This window comes from Caloenas nicobarica, chromosome 4 (assembly GCF_036013445.1).
Source record: "Caloenas nicobarica isolate bCalNic1 chromosome 4, bCalNic1.hap1, whole genome shotgun sequence".
Classification (NCBI taxonomy): domain Eukaryota; kingdom Metazoa; phylum Chordata; class Aves; order Columbiformes; family Columbidae; genus Caloenas; species Caloenas nicobarica.
The window spans coordinates 32,351,756-32,371,905 of NC_088248.1; the positions used below are offsets into that span (position 1 = coordinate 32,351,756).

The following is a 20,150-nucleotide window of genomic DNA, read 5'->3' on the forward strand; positions in this document are numbered from 1 at the left end:
TTTCTAAAGCTCATTTTTCAAGAAATGAGCAACTCCTAGAAGTACAAATTCCTAAATCTTCATACAAGACATCCCAGCTGATCAGTGCAATGTAGTTCTTAGATTACATACTTCAGGTACAAAGAGACGTAGGGATCCGTAGACTGCTAGAATCACAATGGGAGCTACTCAAGACGAGCCCCACTACTTCATTTTTTTGATACTTTCATGAGGAAAAGACAAATTGACTCAACTTTTTGACAGACAAAAGATTTAAAACCACAAAATACCTTCCTCTCTAGGCATTTCAGAAATGTTAGATCTACATTTCTGAAAAACATTTCTCTGATGTTGCTAGCACTGCCAGTAAAAGGAAGTTATCTTTCAAGACCATGGTACTATCTTTTTGCTCCCAGATCAGAGACCGAGTGTGTCTGCAGGGGCTCTGCATATTCCTCAACTAGACAACAGAGCTCAGTCTTACAGTATGCCATAGGGTGCTGATACATAACATGCAATAAATGCAATACAGTTAGATGTGTGAATAAGCTTGTGATTCTAACACTGTATTAACAGACCCTCTCATAAACACTGATACTCCATATGCAAGATCCAAACGTATTCCATTATTTTTCTCCTTGGGGGTTTGCCTTGCTTGTGGACCAGCACATCCAGCACCAAAAGAGCCTCCAGCTTTGAGCACCTGTGCTAGGTACACTTATCCGTCACAATATGCTCCTTACCACACTAATTAGGGGCACACTCCATGCCTGGAGACCTAAGATACAGAGAAGCACTGCTGCTGAGTGACTAAGACAATAATGACAAAAAGCTTTCTAAAAATAATATTAAAAGAACCATTTACTTTAAGTTTTCTACAGAGCATTTGGCTCGTTTGTTTTGGATTTTTTTCAGTTGAATGACAATTTCCTAAACTTGTGCGCTCTGGCCAAAGGCAGGGTAATTTGAGGCTATGACTGCAGGGGATATCACTTCCACCATTTAAACAATTTCCTTTGACCTACACAGTACAAAACCATGTGTTGTAGAAACAGCCTTTGTAGTATACATTTCAGATAATCATTTACCATTTTTGAGAAATCCCACTCTACCTTATTACTTTCAAAAGCCGGAATCTCCATCTACTATGCTATATAATAAGAATATTTATTCTTGGATGTAAAACACTTCGCAAATTTTCCCCTTCCCACCCTCCCTGCCAACCCAACAATCCTGTCCCATTGTACAATAAAAAGTTTTCTGAATTTGCTTATCCAAAACAATATGTTTTTATTGTTGAGATGGCAAACCTCAACAACAAATGTCTCCATTGTAATCTTATGCATTATGCACTTGGAAGTTAAGTCTTACTTATGCAGATGAGACATGGATTCACAATGAAGTGTTGAATAGCAATTCAGCAGAAGATACTTCTACTTCTGTATCATAGGAAACTAATTCAGCTTTAAAACAAACAAGAAAAAATCCTTTCTAGATTATTTCATCTTGTGAAGCCACTGACAGCAATAGAGATGACAGCGCTTCCAGTTTAGGAATTAGACATTATGGTGAGTGCAACTAAGTGCATAGTTCTGCACTTTGGGAGGAATTTTGAGATGAAATGACACAGAGAAAAAGAAAATAACTTATTAAAAGATTGTAACACACTCAACCATAAAAAAACAAGCTCTGTAAAACTGGAAGAAACATAGCAGGCAAATAACAATATTTACTTCTCTTAAGATACCACTGAAATACTCAATAGCTTGTTCTTGGAATATTTCGTGGTCCCTTGTCACTATTTATGGTGAAAGAATCATCAAATTGTTTACCCAGTTCACATAAAGGCACCTAACAAAAGAACATTCTTAAACCTTAACGATTTTGTTGTAGGTACTGATTTTCTGCAGAAATGCATTTGAAATTAGCCTATTAACAAAATATTTTCCTCTAGTGACATTGGTAATTCTGCCCAATGGTCACACAGAAATAAAAAATTCTGATAAGGGAATGTAGCAATTGCTTCTCACATGCACCACAAAATGGATCATTCCCAAAAATGTCTATTGTGCTTTACCATAAAATAAAGATTACAAGACCTAGAAACATCATAAAAGAGATTAATTCAAAGGTGTAAAAAGTTGATTTAATAATGTATATACCAATAAACTGTTGCAACCTGAGATAACCCTCATCCATTAGCTTTGAGCACACACTTGAAAGTTGTGCAACTCTAGGCTAGTATTCCACAAAACAGGAAGCCCAGCACTTGTCTATTCTTGAAACATGTCGTATTTTAATGCATATCATTTGATAATGTAGAGATCAGCATCCAAAATTCATTTTTTAATATGTGAGTCACCTGGCATTCTGAAGACATTTTACTGAGGTGTGAGACGAGTTTATCCACGTCTACACAAAACTAAGTGTTAAACATCTACCAAATTCCTTCCCTTTAAGGTACCTCAGGCTCCTTCGTTACTGGTGTAATGTGTGTGTGTGCATAAATCTGTATACATGTCCCCTTTGGTCCTTGAGGACCATCCTGACCCGAAGTCACTATGTACAGCTGGATTCCTTGCACTGTGATTTCACCTCTTGCAGAAGACCTGTCTGTGCACTGTCTGGTCACTCTATAGCCACGTCTTTCACGTCCATGGGAAAATGACGCTGTGCAGACTCATCTGAACAACACTAAATTAGGGTCTTACTACAGCTTGAGACAGGAGTTTGAAATGGAAGGCCAATTCAAACAGTGGGAGCACTGGTTAATCAGCAAGGGTGCCAAAGAGCAGAGGATTTCTGAAGAAGCCTCACAGGTCCTCGGTGACTGTGACAAGGACTGAAAGATGCAGCCACTGGACACCAGTGCCATTACCTTCCTAACACAGATCCACTTGCCCAGCCAGTGGGGGACATACAGGTATCCTCCCAAGCTCCAAAACACAAGAAGATAAGAATATTTTCTAAAAAAAAAAAAAAAAAGAAGACAGGAGGAAAAAAGAGCGGGACAACAAGGAAACTGCAGGTCACAGAACAGCAAGACCACTTGCTGTGATGAAAGAGAGACAGCCAACCCTTCCAGAGCACCAGGCTCCGATATTACTTTGTAAGAACTTCAAGCATGCTCAGCAAAAATATTACTGTTCACAACAAACAGCTTGGTGTATTAATTTCTAAAAATTGAAAACATGGTTTAATCCAGCACAATTTACAAAACACAGACAAATCATAATAAAAATACTGTGGTTTCTCTATGTACAAAATGAAAGCTCTAAGTCACAATTCTAAGAAATGCCTTATAAACAACCACTCATATTTGATTCAGACACCTTTCATTCTTCACGTGTGGTCCTTGTACTTTAGACAAAAGCTGACAGCACCAATCTCTGGGCTCCTGAGAAATGACAGTATTTCACAGAGCTTTCTCATCTGTTTTTCCACATGTTTAACAATTGTACTTCTTCCTCCTACCAGTCTCTCAAAAAATACAGAATAGAAAAATCAGCTTTTATAAAAGTATTTTTTAAGCTGCTTCTAGACTTGACACTAGGCTAGTGCATTTTGTCATCAGTCTTCTAAATGTAAATTCCATCCATTCAGTCGCTACTCATGGTAACATAAAGCAGTTTCCCTACTATGCAATGAGAAGCTTCAAAAACCATAAAGCAACTTAAAATGACCAAGCAAAAGGATGGCAAAGCCATAAGCATCCAGAAACCCTCAAAAGAAAGGAAAATCCCGTGTTTACCACAGATAAACCCAGGGTTCCTGGGCACTCTGGTAATGCCAGAGCTCTTCAGTACTTTGGAGGAATACCTTTCCTCCCACGCACTCCCAGACCTCTTCCCACTCCTTTGCACACACCAAAAAGGCCTACAGATCATGTCAGAGGCATCCGACCTTTGTAAATACACTAATAAGTACCTCTATGTTGCTACTGTGCCAAGAGTAAAATACCATGATGACACACCTAAGTTAAATAGTTCTTGATAATGGATCCACCAACATCAAGCTAGTGGAGAGCGATTAGAGAAATGTAGTGTGCCTGATGTCACAGCAGCAGCTACCATGCATTTCCCAGGGATGATGTTGGTGATCTATGAAAAGCTTTGCACACCAGCATGGAAAAATGGATTTTGTCATCATGAAGTTATGCCCATGAGTGCTGGATAGGTGAAGTCTGCAGTGGAGCGCTGGATAGGTGAAGTCTGCAGTGTTATCCCATCTCATCGTTCAGTGATACCTGTCCCATGCTGGTAGTGACACTCTTCCAAGCACTGTCTTGAACTGCTTAAACAATGGACATGGTAGACTACAGCAGGTGTCCCACCCTCAGGAACTCCATTCTCAGGTGAACTTCACCATTCCGGTCTGGAGGTCACTGGGTGCTTCTTCAGACATAGTTACAAAGGTTGACGAGCTTATGACAACTGACAAAAGCTTACAGCATTTGCTATCAGATTAACTGTGGCACCTGACAATGTTGTTTTCAAAGTACTAGGTGGAAGGAGAGAGATTTTTTCCAAAACTTTTACTTTGATCCCAAGTCTCATATTTCTATTAGTCTCTGGACCTTAGATTTACAGTGCAGACAGTCATCAAATGAATACAGCACACTGATGGAGCAATTTATTATGAGAAAGTTATCAAAATGCTGAGCTTGTTTCCAGGCGTTTATGTCTCATCACTTCAACAGGATGAGCCAACAGTATTTTAATCATGAATAACATCACAGTGCACAGTTCACTCAAAAATCCCTGTAAATGATTTAACACAGATGTGCACAACCTGAATCGATTTTCATGTGCAGATCTGTGATATTGAGTGGTCAGGTTTTAATGCAAGACAGAGTGCATGATGAATACAAATCTATCATCTTAAGAAAACAACTGATACTAATTGTAGCTTACCTCTTATAAAGAGAAGCAAAATGTTATAGCTGAAGAAAAACATCGAATGGCTTCTTTAATGCATACAGTATTCTGTCTAGAAGAAAAATGGATCAGAAACCCCTTTGTAGGAAACAGTGCTTGAAAATTTACCTACATTTTTAAGAGTGTATATCACCATGCTCAAAACAATATTAAAAAAGCAAAATATAGATAAGAAGTTTCTCATCACAATTCAAGAACTAGTGAATATCCAATAAAAATACCAACCAGTATGTAAAAGGTAGTAACTGATTTTATATAATAGATAGTTGTTCTCTTTACTACCATGTAAGATTTGAAGATCAAAAGTGTAAGTGGATTACAAAAAGGAATTGAATCCATGAAAGATGAATCCATTGGCAAGTATTTAGCAGGGCCTTTCAAATGCAACCTTCAAAAAGTTGCTAAGACATTGACTGCAGAGGGGAAGGAACCTCTCTTGGATGTAAAAATTGAACTCTAGGAGATGTTTCTTGCACGCTTTCCTGAAGACATTTGTAGGCAAATGTACAAAATGGGTTAGCTGAGAAGATGAACTGGTTGCCTGATCTAGTAGGATGTTCCTAAGGACATGAGAATTATAAAATTCTTGTTCCATGTTTTTTTCAGTTTGCACAATGCGGCACGCATGGGCTACTATCACAGTTCTGAAGGGCTGAGGCAGTACACCCTATTAGTTATAGGAGTGATAATGTCAATCATTTGAAATCTTCTGCATGTTCCAATCCAATCACATTTTCTCCAAAACCTCAACATGCTGACTGAGGTGGTGACTTACACACTAAATAAACACAACAACCTCTTACAAAGCTTGAGGAGAAAAAAAGGCAGTAGGAAAGAAAAATAACAGTGAGATCTGTTGCATTCAGCTTTTACTACGGCGTGAACATTTTCAGCCTTGCTTTCATCCAGCCCTTCAAGCTGGACCCAAGTACAGCTACATACAGGATAGAAAGCAGGTATAGATTTGTTTTGTAACATATGCAAGACTTCATAAACCAATTAAGTTGATATTTGAAACATCTTGCTTAGAATTCCATTACATATTGTAAGAAGATTCTAAATTCTCAAGTCAGAATGTCAAATTGATATTTTTAGAATAACACATGCAATCCATACAAATCTCTGCTGATTTACCATACCACCTGAAGCAGTTAGTGTAACACAGACAATCAATTTAAAAGTATCGATGACCATAAAACCCTGTGTTTTTCAAAATTCATACAACGCTGAGGGAAAAAAGGAAGTTTTCCTGCTGTGTGCCATCAACCACTAAATCTATGCTTTCCTCCAAAACTTATTTTGTCCTTCACTGAAGGGAAGGATGCTTGCCAAGCATAAACCACAGATAAACAGATGATATTAATATATTGTCTCCTCAAGTCTGCTGTTGGAATGCTTCAGTAACTTTGGTGCATGCTGTTTTTCAAGAGAAGAGTAAAAATCTTGGCCAGCAATGAAGCCAATTCTTCCACTCCATTTTTGTACAGTTTGAGAACCTGAATAAGTGAGGCAGGACTGCACAATGAGAAGGCTAAAGGGGCTGGACTTTTGGAGGCAAAGCAGCTGTGTAACAGCACCATGCAGCTACTTGAACGGTAGCAACAAAGATCCCAAATGCAAACTCTTCCTGGTATAAGTGGACAATATTACAATGGTCAATGGTCACAACTGTGGCTTGGGAGGTTCAGGTTGAATGTGAGGAAAAATTCTTTCACTAGGAAGTAGTGCAGAACTGGAGCAGGTTACCTGCAGAGGGAGTAAATCCCTATCTTTTCGGAGACTTTTCAAGACACGGCTGGACAAAGCCCTGGCTGGATGGATCCAGCCTTGGCAACAGTTCTGCTTCAAGCAGAAGGCTGGACGAGGTGACCCCGTAGCTCCCTTCCAGCCAATGTTTCCACGGCCAAAACCACAAAAGCGTCAAACCAACAATCCCATGGCCACAAAGTCATCAAAACAAAGAAACTAAACTGTGCTAAATGTAAAGTACTGTATGTAACTATAGATAATCAGCATCAACAGAAGTAGTTGTGTCAAATGGCTTTAAGTGCTATCAAAATAAAATTTGATTTCATACTGCACATATTGTATGAGAAACTTATTGAAAGGACACATGCAGAACTACATCAGTTCTTAATGGAGAGAGTGTCAACACCGCTTCTTTGTTGTTTCCAGATTTTAAATCAAGGCTATACTGTCAAAAGCAAATATTGACAAATTTATTTACAAATATTAAAGTTTTTTCCATATATAAACAACAAACACTGTGGTAAAAGCTTCTTGCAAGAGCTTATGACTCATTCTGTCCTTTGCGTTTATCACCATTCTTTATGCAATAACCCAGATTTATCATTTGTTACCTTGACAGGAAATGATTGCTTGCAACACAGTTAACAGCAAGGTCTTCAGGCAATCATAATTCAATGGGTTATTTTCTTTGGCTACAAACTCACCACTCCCTAGGCAATGATACATTTTTGTGCCTTGCTTTGGCTATAACCTAAATGAAGATCATCCATTTCATCACTTAATAATAATAATTATTATTATTATCTGTCCTTCCAGAGTTTCCTTGGCTAGGGAGTCACTTTGTTGACTATCGGAAGTCAGTTACTTTCCTTAGAGCAGCCTTCATGTTTAGAAGGCTTGTTTCTTCAGACAATACAACATTCTCTGTGGTTCAATCTATACTCTTGGTCAAGTAAGTGCAAGCATTTTTTTTTTCTTGCCACTGACAATACACTTGAATGTCAAGATATGTTGGTGAATTTCCATGTATAGGCTACATTATTTAACTTCCACAAAAACTTTAGTTAGTATCTTAGATTTACCTCAAGCAAGCTAAATTCAAAGACTCTGAAATTTACTGGAAATGCATGCAGTAACTTCAACGGGCTATGGAAAAGGCCTAATCAGATAATATTTTTAATACTTACGTGATACAACATATTAGCACCAGTTCAGAGATTATTACAGAAGAATTACATAATTTGTGCTCTTTGTATTTTAAAGGTTTTACTGTGGTGGTGCCTCAAGCAATTATTAAAACTGAAGCTCTTTAGCCTGCATTGGGATTACAAAAACAAAACAGACTGAATCTCAGGAGAAAGAGGGAAGAGACACCCAGCTGGCAATCAGCTTTACCACTTCTGGAACTTGTGAGTCAATGGATTAAATAAATAAAACAAATAGCCACTCCCACTCCCCCAGCTGTCCTCCCAGGCCCCTTCCTATGGCCTTCTTGTGTACACATGGACAGACCAGCAGATCATAGGTAGACTTATGCATTTATTCAAGACAGTTGATCAGCTCTATCAGGATTTTTTTTTTCTTCTCTGAATAAGAGACAATAAACAGGTACTCTCACTATGGACAAGCAGAACAAATTCCAGATCAGCACTGAAGGACGCAGGCATGCAGACAAAGAAGTTTCCAGCTGAAAAAGGCTGACTGGTAACATGCAAATCTTCCGACTTCTTAAATACAAGATTTAGTTAAGATTTGAAGAACACAGCAACTATTAATAACTCTTGAAGCCGCCTTTTTCCTAATCATGCTTTCTCTTGGAGAGTACTAAGGTCGAGCTGTTCATGTCACGTATGATCCAGTGAACCCCAAAGGACATCATCACTTCATCAGACTTAAGAACTCCATGAAGAATCTCAGACCATCTTATACTTTCCTTCTTAAGACCAAACACATATTTTGCATTAACATGTGAACAACTGCTGAGCATTCTTCTTTCAAATTCTTAATTTATCCGTAAAAAGATATCCTGCAAATTACTGTTCACTGAATTTCATCAGACACACTACACAAATGTAGCCCCATAACCACTCAGCATGTTGAGCAGCGAAATACTCAGCCTTAATTTGTTATATTTGACACAGCTCATTGTTCTCAGCTTCCCAAACAAGTCAGTGCCAGTTGAATGTGGGAGTTTGGGAGAGTAAAGAATTGATCCAACTCTGAACTAGATCTTGTTTTGGCAAAAAAAAATCCCAAAGCACTCAGTCAATCAATGAACCAAAAATAGATGATTTCGCCCATAATCTAAAATTACCCACAAGAGTCGAAAAAGTTCCAGAAAGCATCTGAAATACTATGGAAAAATAGAATTTGAAAAACAAAAACACTCAAACACCAAACAACCAAAAAAACCCCAGCGATGTTTCAGTCAGCATAGCAAAACTCAGGTGCAAAATTTACAGCCTCTGTGTGGGAACAAACCACAGACAAGCATTTGTGATAAGTAAAACAGAACAATTTAAATTAAGTCAAAGCCTTTCCTTGTATTATTGACCATCTGTACTTTTAACCATACATTATAGCTCTCCATTATGAACTCCAATAAATTTCATTATTGACTTGTGTATTTGGCAATTTTATTTTAAGTAAGGAAACATCTGCCACATCCACGATGGGCTACTTTTTCTCAAGGAACACTGACCAGAATTCAAATACAGATACCGAATATGTTAAAAATTTATTGTGCACTTTAGATAACATCAGAATACTGAGATTCTCCCTCGGCCCTAATGCGGCAGCAAGGACACATAACAAACCAATGCAGTTCGTGACTAAGATTTACTATATTCACTAAAAAACTTCCTGCAAATCCACTTATTTTAGTCAGCAGTCACAGAATAAAAAGCTAGTCAAAATAGGAAAGCATGCCAGATTAACTTCCAAAGTTAGACCAGAGAATGCCTGTAAGTCTTTGGGGAAACAGGATTTTAGTTTGTTTTTTGTTGGTGGTGGTTGGGGTTTTTTTTTTGTTTCCACTTTATTAAAAACAAACCAAATAAAAATACATTCTAAACCAAAAACTCTAGTAAAAAGCCAGTGTTATTACTTGCCAGAGCAATAATGTATGTGACAGAAATATGCAACAAGGGGGGTAGAAATCAATCACATTATTTTACTTATTTATATTGCAGTAAAAAAACCAGCAGGACTGGCTGGCTTCCTTTCCCACAGCAGGTGACTGGCTGATTCAGTTTAAAGAACCTATGCAGATACTCTTATTCTTCTTCGTTTTTAAAGAATGTGTCCTAGTTCTCCTCCCTACTACTCAAAAAACTAGACATATAAAAAAAAGAATCGATCAGTATTTTCTCAAAGGGAAAATCTTTTAATTAGAAGAGTCTCAAATTGCTCTACTTAATATCTTCTCACAGTTTTTCCAGAACATGCTAATAAAAAAGCTTTCTTGAATACAGAGAAGACAATTCCATCATCATGACATGCAGTGGGGTAAGAACAGGCAGGCAAGTCAGCTGAGCTGTGACTACTCCATGAACAAGGATGGTTCTGCCGATCTCATCTGCTCACGTCCCCAGGTTTTCACTCTCTGTTTTAACATCAGCTCCGGCACTTGTCTAGTGCTTAAGCAAGCCTCTTCAGCTCATTAAACCGGCAAAAAAACCCTCCGGTCCAATCCAGCAAAAAACATCAACCAACCAAACAAGCCCCCAACCAACGAAATAAAAAATCCCACAGGAATAGATCTCTAACAACTTGCAGGCTGCAGTTTCACAGCAACCTAACTAATTCCTGGCTGGCATGGTCTCTTACCTCCCTCCTGCTGCATGTTCCTACTCTTTCTCTTGTGCCAGCTTCAACATTCATCAGAACCTGTACAAAACCATTCCAGTGAGCTGAATCAGCAGGCTCCTATCCACTAAAGAGAACAAGAAAAATAGCTCTCTGCTCGGCCAATGTACCAGAACAGGTTGGTGCAGGTTCTAGCAAGGGCTCCAAGAGAGGCCTCAGCAGCCACCAGGTAGATTAGCCCAGGCTGCCACCAAACCACAACTTTGGTCCCTTCACTCACCAAGAGGTTGGACAAGTAGCAGAGCTGGCATATGAGAGAGAGCAGAAGTTCCCATCCATGAAAGAGACCACACCTCTAGCAGCAGCAAGCTGTTGGATGAGTTTACCTGGCTTCATCCTACAGTACCTGGTGTGGCACAACTGTGACTAGCTTCAAGGGAAAATACTTCTTCTTCGTTTCATGGTCTCCTGTGTTCTGGTCCTCCAATAAAACAGTAATAATTACATGTCTGAGTGTTTACTAAGTCAGAAGCATTTGTGAACTTTCACCTTCCAACTACCACTTTGCATACACGCCTTGTACGTGCAGGACAAAGGTGAGCAACTGCTCTTATGCACTTTTATGCATAAGTTGAACATACCATAAATTCAAGTTGCTCGCATTTACCATTAGTTTGACAGACTGATACACCTAAATTGACAGTCTGCTAAGATGCAACTACAGCATTTACTAAACCCTGCAAAAACATCCAACAGGCTTATTTAACACCTATTTACATTACCGTTTTGGCAGTATAACTGCATATTACATGCAAAAAAACAAAGCACTTCTTTTCAATAGGCTTGTAAATTAAGGGATAAGAGAATTGTCAAGTAAGGGAAGAAGAGGTAGCTCATCCACCTTGGGTGATATTCTTCATGGTTGCCTTAAGAATGCTCCGCTGGGAATCTTTGTGCCATTTTCCACTGTAGAGTCTTGCAAACAGATGGAAAGAAGGCAAGACAGCTAAAGCAGAATGCTAGTCATTCACACATACTTTACACTACTAAGGTAAACAGTGTTGGCCCCATTTCAAAGGAGGGTTTTCAGGGCAAAATAATAGTAAAAACTAAAAAGTATACAGGCCCTTTATTACTGATTCATAGCATTTCCCCAAAGGCAAACTCTGGGTGCAAGCTTTGTTCCACAAGAAGGCGGCAAAGATTATATACATATACGAACTGTAGAACTAATTATGTTTTCCGCTAATAAAAATCTCCAGAGAAACACCTTTAAAAACCACACATAACTAGCAGCTCAAACATTTAGCTATTGGGGAAACCGTACAGGAACCAACACTTTTTCTTGTACCCTACCCGAGACAAGGCGAAACCCTGCACACAGGCCAAGCCACAATGGTTTCAGTAGGCTCCTGCTAATCCTGCACCTGCCCAGAAATGCAGTGACACAACCAGGGTCACTGGAAGCCACAGGCTGGAAGCCACAGGGCCTACATGTTGCAAATTTTCCTCTGCATCCCTCAAATTCTTGTGCTTTTGTCACCTACGAAGGGACACTCAACTCTTGTTGCCCAAATGCATGCAAAACCATGTGAATTGTGTAAGTTACTATATTGTTAAAGTTGTATCATAATTATTAAAAATCAGAATATTTGGAATTCAGCTTTAAATACGCAGTGTGCCTGTAGTTCCCCTGGAAAAAGATCTTAGGAAAACGATTCATTCTAGAAGGAATTTCACATTGACAGATAAAGAAAGGCTACATTCACACCTCAGTGACTACAGAAAAGTGATATATGCATTGCCCTTCAATTAACAACGATGTCTGAATTAAATACTTTCAATTGCTGCCAGCGTCCACTGGATTTCGCCACTTCAAATAAAAGCTTACTGCGGCCTTCAGGGCTCTCTATTGGGCTGTAGCAACCTGCTTGCTCCCAAGTTCCCGTCCCTACGCCTTCTCCTACACACTAATTCTTGCCTCTTGTTTGCCAAGGCCTGCTGTCCGTGCCCACACACAGGTGGTTGTTTACATGTGATATCGAGGTGTTCCTCCACCTGGGTACTTTCAAGAAAAAAACTGTATTTTATTTCCAGATATGGCATCGTAAGCGTCTGGACGTGTGTCTGGTGGGCAGCGCACGCCCGTGTTGGCATCAGCTGTGAGAGGGCGCAGGCTCTGGGGCTGAGCCTCGGGCAGCAGAGCCCATGAGCTGCACATGCCTGCGGCTCCTGCCGGCCCGCGGCTCGGGTGCACCTGAGCTGACCCGAGGGCGGTGAGGCCGGGACGGCACACACGGCGGCGGCACCGCCAAGGCCGCCCAGCCCCTGACAGGAATCCAGGCCCGGCGAGCGGGCCGGGCCAGCCCGAAGCGAGCGCCGCCACGGCCCGCCGCGCGCCCGCCCCTCACCTGCCGCCGAGCCCAGGGCGACCCTCCGGTGCCTCCTGCCGAGCTCCCGCAGCTCCTCCTCGTCCTCCTCCAGCCTCCAGGCTTCGGCCATCGGCGGCGGGGGGGCGGCTGAAAGCATTCAAGAAGCGGGGGCTGCCATGCCGGCCCGCGGCCGGGGGCTTTCCACTCCGCCGCTGGGCGAGCCCGGCGCGTCCCCTCGGCGCGGCCGCCCGGGCCTGCCCCGCACCTGCGCCCTCACCGCCCGGCTTCTCCCGGCGAGCTCGCAGCCCGGGCCGCTCCGCGCTGCTACCGGCGGGGCGAACGGGGGCGAGGCGGGAGCCAGCGGCGGCCTTTCCTGCCCATCCGCAGCTCTCCGGCGTCAGCAGGAAACCCGGCGGCCGCCTGGCACCGCCACAAAAGGGGGCGGAGGAGGCGGCGGCGGCGGCGGGGGGAGGTACCTGGCGGTCGCCGCCGGCCACCGCTCCGCTGCGGCGGGCAGCTCGCCGTGCCCCGTGGGGCTGAGCCGGGCTGGCGGGCGAGGGCCGCGCTCGGCTCCGCAGGGGCGTCACCGCCGGCACTGAGCGGGGGGCGTGTGGCCCCGAGCAGCCCTGTGCTGAGGAGAGGGGCTGCGGGCTTCCTCCCCTCACGGCGAGGGCCAGGAGGTGACAAGGGCAGCTCCCGTGAGCGGCCCGCAACGCCGGCAGCACCGGGGGGTGCTGGCGGGCAGAGCAGCAGCGCGGCCCGGCCGAGCTGGGCCCTGGGTGGCCCCTGGGCTGAGGGAAGGCAGGCGGTCAGACGGCGGCCGGCGGTAATTCGCGGCCAGGAGGATGTATTTCTTGGCATGCGGTTCCCTAGGGTGGTTTAAACTACTTAAGGAGAAGTAATCTTACAGACACACTTGAAATTGGTGAGGTACACACAGGGCAGATGTGATATGAAAAGTCTGGCCACGTTTCAAGTGGGACAAGTAGAAGTCAGCTGTAGTTTCAGCTTTTTTTTTGTCTCAGCCTCAGTTGCCCGTATCTATAATTGATATGATATTGTTTCTTTGTGCCATATACTTACCGTAAAACCAAGCCATAAACGTTTTTACAGATGAGTCCACGTTAGGCACCCCTAAAAATATATATAAGGAAGTTAAATTCATCTTCAGAGCAGGTGAATAAGGGACAGTAAATAAAAAAAGCATGCAACCACAAATTAGATCAGGAAGAAACAACAAAACATTGGGTAATCCTAATGTTGAGCAATATCTGTGCTGACTCACTAAGTACTGTCTACTTCATACACTGAATAAAGCAGATCGTGCAGGTTGAAAAGTACATCACGTGTGAATACAAATGACTGTCTATACATTTCTTAGCGTTTCAGTGCCTGACTTTACAATCATTGTTCCTTAATAGAAGGGTTTTTTCACTGGAATGTTTAGTGTTCAAGGGGTGTAATAGTTACACTTGAGAAGGACGTAAGGCTTTATAGTATAAAAGAACATAAGCTAGTCATAAAACTGTAGCTACAGCAGGACTACATAACAGATAAAGCAAACCTTCCACCACAGGTATGTGTTCTCTGAAGCCTCATGCTTCAGATGAACTCTGTATGGGTGGATTGCATGGTAGTCGAAGGATCTCACCTCACAAACTAAAATGCATGATCAGCATGCCTTGTACATCATCTAAACTGGATGCAAAGCTCCTCAGTGGAGCACTGCTGCCACGTGCCACAAAGCCTCACCTGCAACAAAAAAACACATACGAAAAAGTTCCAATGCAGAAAGTATGAGGAAGAACAGCATAAGACAGGGAAGTCACTGGTATGCACGTGTGAGACAAATAAAATCTCCACTGTAAAAGAAAAACAAAAAAGAAAAACAAAACAAAACAAACACCCTCCCCCAACAAAACTCCAAACAAACAACAAAAACACAATTAAAAAAACAGTATGTGTGTTCTGGTTCTTTGCTGCAGAGCCAAAATGCAGCACCTGTATTCAGCTCTTAAACCCCACTAACCACAAAGAACAAAAATGTCCATCTGTTTTCCACTTCCTGAATATCTACTTTTTATACTATGTGTTTCACTACTGCTGGGGGACGGGGGGAAGGAAAGGAAGCATGCTATCATGTAAAATTATCAAGGAAAAAACAGAAATATACCATAGAACATAATACATAAGGAATTGAATTAAACCTTCTTTTGTTGCTGTTGATGAAATTAACACAGAGGCTTCTAACCATATAAAACTGAAAAATACATTTGAAGAGTTCTTGGGCCTAAGAAAAACATGCTGAACACAGTAGTTCCAGCTATGGCTAAGAAAACATTCTCCAAAATCTCAAACAATACAGTATGGAAGGATCATGAGTATTTAATGTTGATGATCATTGAGAGTTCCTTAGCTTTCACAGGGAAAGTTCTACTTAAAAATGAAAGTGCAATACACAAATTATATAAAGTGATGAAGTCTCTGAAGCAATTGCTTGGCCATGTACCAAGCTCTGCCAGCGGGAAATGCACTCAGGACAGGGACGGAGTTTTAGAGCTACAGGAGTTGTTCCAGAAATTCCTGGAACTGATTGATGACAAATTTCCCCAGAAAGGAAGAGATCAAACTAACATACAATTCATACATGGATACAAGATTCAGGTAGCAACAACCAACATACTACTGTAAACAGTACTGGAAACAGTTTCTGATCAGTACTACTGGAAATAAGTAAAAATTCCCAGCATTTAAACAAAATTAAAATGCAAAGCAGCATTGCATGAAATACTTGAATCATATTTCTGGAACATTTATTGCAAAAAAAAAAAAAAAAGTCAGTAATGTGCATTGCCTCCAAAAGCAGGTTGCTTACCAGTAGCTAGAATTCTACAGGGTATGTTGTCTGTAGGTGTCTTCACATTCCCAGTAAACAAACACCACAAGCATTCAAACTTAGAGGTGTTTTATAGGTTTTAAATGCCTGTAGAACAAGTGTATGTAGGGTAATATACAGGAATGTGTAATGTGGCATGTCCACATACTTTTCACATCTCTCAGCTGCAAAATCTGCTAGTATGCAAGGACTCTAAGGGAGCAGAGGTGGGGGGTGGATGTCTAGAGCTTAATTTCTTACAAGTAATTCCTTTCTAGTGAGCGCTTGCCAGATGCACTCATCCATACTCCAACTGTGAGATGTGCCTCACTTCTAGTTCATGTTGGTATTTTCAATCTTTAGGGTTTTCTGTCAAATGCAGCAACACATCACTGGCTTGATACCTGACAAAGGTGTGTAATTAAGGGAGGTACCTGGGAAGGAGGTAGGCTTTAACAAGTCTGCTGAAGACAGATGGGGCTCTGGCAGAATGTTCCTGAGCAGCAACGGCAGATCGACCTTTGCTGTCTTGGAACAGATCCTGATACGGCCCTTTATCTGGGTAAGCAGTTTCTAGGGGGAGGAGAGAGCTGTGCTTTTGGGTCTTTAGACAAGCAACAAAACCAGCTGTTGAAATAATCAAAAGAGCCACAATTGCTGGCTGGTCTAATAATAGCCTAGGCCAGACAGAGTAATTTGTGATAATTTGGCTCGGATTGGAGCATACACAAAAAAAACCTGACTTCTGCTGGGTTGCTGGGCCCAGGGGAAGAAGGAAACAAGGAAAGGAGGGGATGAATTGGACCCAACCATTTCAAGTGCAGCAGAAATTAAAGGCACGTGGGAAATTCTGTCCAGAAAGTCAAGGAATGAAGCTTCTCTTTTACTTTTCAGCAAATACACTGATAGAAATTATCAAAAAGAAATAAAAGGGGAAGAAAAAGTACATGTAGAAGCAAGTTGCAAAAGTTTTATTAAAAAAGACCAACCAAACAAAAAAGCAGCAGAGTACTTGCTATAATCTCAAGTAGCTGAGATGACCACATCAGCATGTGGTATATGCTGCTCTAAAGCCCTTCATGAAGTACAATGTATTTGTGTCTTACAAGCAGGATGAAGGAAAAATAATTACATTCTTGTACTTCTAGTGAGAATCTCTGCTGTGTACATATGCGTAGGAATAAAAAGACTTTTGTATGTTTTCATAGCTACATTTCTGCAAGAAAACAAACCTTACTGTCTTAAAAAGTCTGCAATTTGGTTGTTAAAATCTGGAAATTTCTCACTGAAATTCTACTTTATCATATGCATCTTTGCTGTAAAGTACATACTTGGAATTTCAAAATGGTAGAGTAAAAGAAGGAAACAACTGGGTAAATGGGTCTTTGTACTCTCTGCTGAATGCTTACAATTAGTTGCCTTGGCAGTTATTATTTTTTAAGTATTTTGTTCTGATTTGCATCCCTGGAATTGCCACTTTGTTTGGTCTTGCAAAAAGACACTGTTTTTCAACAAAAATATCAGCTCTATAGAACAGCTTAATTGAAGTTGTCCGTGTAGCCTCAATGTCTATTCAGGTTCTGCAAAGCAGCTGAAGCCTGCAATGAATGTATCAGTGTTTGGCCGAGATACAGGAGCCTCAGACCACAAAAGAATGTAGACAAAGGATTTAAAAAAATGCAAAGGATGAAAAAGAGTATTTTCAAAAGGGAAAATGTAGCCTTTGGACATGGCAACATTATTTTTGTTCTGAGTAAAAACAACAATGGTCTTGTTCAATAGACGAATATGTTGGCAATATAACCAGTATAGGAAGCTGACAGTGCTGAGGGCCAAGATCTGATAATTTGATCTCCATTTGTGTTCAGCTGGTCCAATGGGTTTCAGTGTAGCTGGAGAATGACATATCAGGAGACTGCAGGCTTCCTGAAACATCTATAGCTAAATGCAGGTTCTCCTTGCGTTGTTACAGCTGCTTGTGGCTCTCAGCAGATCGGCATGATGACAAGGTAGATGGTTTTATGATGAGTGAAGATGATTAAAATAGAAGATTATTGATTGTCTTGAATAAGGACCTTTCTTATTGAAACACTGGCAAATTACCTTTACACAAAACTAGGGATTTTGAGACTGCTCTCAAAAAATGAGAAGGATCTCTGCATGAAAGCAGCAAATGCAATAATTTCAAAAGATCAAAAACTGGCAGCCAAGTGGGGAAAACCTGTTCAGAGGGGGATTCTTACAGTTGTTAATTTCTAAATTATATTTATAAATATTTTGGTTACTTTTGCTGTTTTCCAACTTTTGTGGACTAATAGCACCCTTTCTTCTCCTGTCCTGTTAACAAACATCTCTTAAGATTATTTTTCTCCTTTACTAGTATTATCACTTGCAGGATAATAAATATATCTCATTCTACTGTCTTCAGGATTAAAGAGAATAAGGAAAATATGTAGAAAAAATGTGAGGAAATATGGAAGGGAAAAGAGCTGGTTCAGAGCTAAACATTTCTTAGAAAGAGAGGCTGTCAAGGCCACATTGATTCGTAGTTTGAGTCCTAAAGTATTCATGTTTGCTCTATAACCACAGAGTTATCAGTGGACAGTGTTGATGTTGTGCTAAGTGAGCTGGCAACAGCGTGATGTAAGAAGTATTATCACATTGGACACATGCAAGTCTAATACCTAAGAATATACAACACTAGCCCCAGGATGAGAGCTCAGCTTTTCTGCTGCAGTTTGCAATTCAGTGCAAAGAGCTGACAAAGGAAAAACTTAAGGAAGACAGCAGAGTCCTAAAGAATTTTCAGAAGGTGAAGCGGGGTCATAAATTTGTCCATTGCAGTAAATATAGAAGTTTCTTATGGTACTGAAATTGGCTACAGATATGAGTAGCTCTGATTTTGTTTTCTTCTGTTCTTCTGCCATGAAATGCTTGTAAACTGCCTTTCACTGGAAATATGTGTGACATACAGGTGGATAATCTGCACAGTTCAATACAAAAATTTGCAGTCTGCTTTTTTTTTTTTTCCTTTTCCCCAGCAGTCAGGCATTCTGTCATGTTTTTCTTGTGCTGAGAATTGACACAGTCCACACTTGCAGGAAGTGTTCACAAAGGTATGTTAATATTCAGCAATAGGGTAATTCCGCAATTAAATAATTGTATGATAATTATTAATTTGTGAGTTCACTGCTGAAAAGTTTAATATTAACGAGGTCGTAACAGTCTAGTTACATTAATGTGTGTTTGCTAATGCAAAAAACACTTGTCTAATGTGGAAGTTTTTCAAAAATTCAAAATAGACTATTACAAGGAGAATATGATGGGTTTCCAACTTTAAAAAATTATTTTGATCTGTTACAGACATCTTTCAGTCATACATTCAACAACACACAGCTTCTTAAAACAAGTTGATTTTTATAAAAGCTGAAGAATGGAAAAACAATTTGACAGATTTGATTGAGTTATTGGCTAGGACCCTTGAGAAAATTTGGATGACACCTGCTTATTTTAAGCCAGCCAGCCAAATGTGATGGGAGATACAGGAGTGTTTCTCAGACATTGAATTTTGATTTATCTGATAAGGAAAGACCTGCATACCTCAGTAGCAATTAAGGGGAAAAAAATAATCCTACATGATAGTATCAGTCCTGTCTTTTTCAATTTTACACCACAACCCTTACTCTAATCATCATATGTCAATAGAAAAATAGATTATGACAAGCATCCTCATCATCCAGGCCTCCATACTGACTCTAAAGAGGTTTAAGGCTTGACCAGAGGCTTTACGTATTTCACACTCATGCTTGCAATAATCTGGTTTGGTAGGCTTTTAGGGGTCCTGCACTCCAGTTATACATACTTACTTCTTTAAACAGCTATAGTGTCTGAGCTGACAACTCCTGAGGCATCAAGGAGATACCTATACCATTTAGATAGATGAAAAAGTGAACTGCAGAACTACTCTTTTTTTCTGACTCCCAGAAATAGTCGCATGTTATTCATACAATGCTACTGCAAAACAATCTTGTGTTTTTACTGTCAATGACAGACCTCTTGCTGAACCCTTTGATGTTGAGCTTTGTTAGCCGTATAGTCCAACAGAGGCCTTATCCTATTTTTTCACTTCCTTATTACTTTGCATCTCCATACACTCATTCACTAAGTTCAGATTTATTTTCTGCATTACCAAGAATAATAATAGGATTGTATCATTCAAAAGAAAAAGATTTATGTGATTAAAAAAATACAAAGTTAAAGTTTATAATGCAATGGCACAACAGTAACTAAATTTCCTCTGGTTTAGTTACATAAGTGAAAACCAAATGTCTGCCAAATGTCTGGAGCTCCCAGTGACGTCTGCAAGACACTTGGCAAAATCCTGCGTTGCATGGACAGTTTCTCTTCAGAAAACTCACACCTCACATCAGA

At 40.6% G+C, this 20,150-nt stretch overlaps 1 protein-coding gene across 2 annotated transcripts in view; it reads right to left on the bottom strand.

The window, feature by feature from the left end:
• The window catches only part of SH3D19 (SH3 domain containing 19), an 85,020-nt gene extending 71,753 nt beyond the window's left edge, over positions 1-13,267 (bottom strand). For both annotated transcript variants that reach the window (XM_065633977.1, XM_065633976.1), the window contains exon 1: positions 12,884-13,267. In XM_065633977.1, the coding sequence (XP_065490049.1) occupies positions 12,884-13,001 (118 nt within the window). In that variant the 5' untranslated portion in view covers positions 13,002-13,267. The remainder of the gene's footprint in view (positions 1-12,883) is intronic.
• Positions 13,268-20,150: the final 6,883 nt, after the last annotated feature.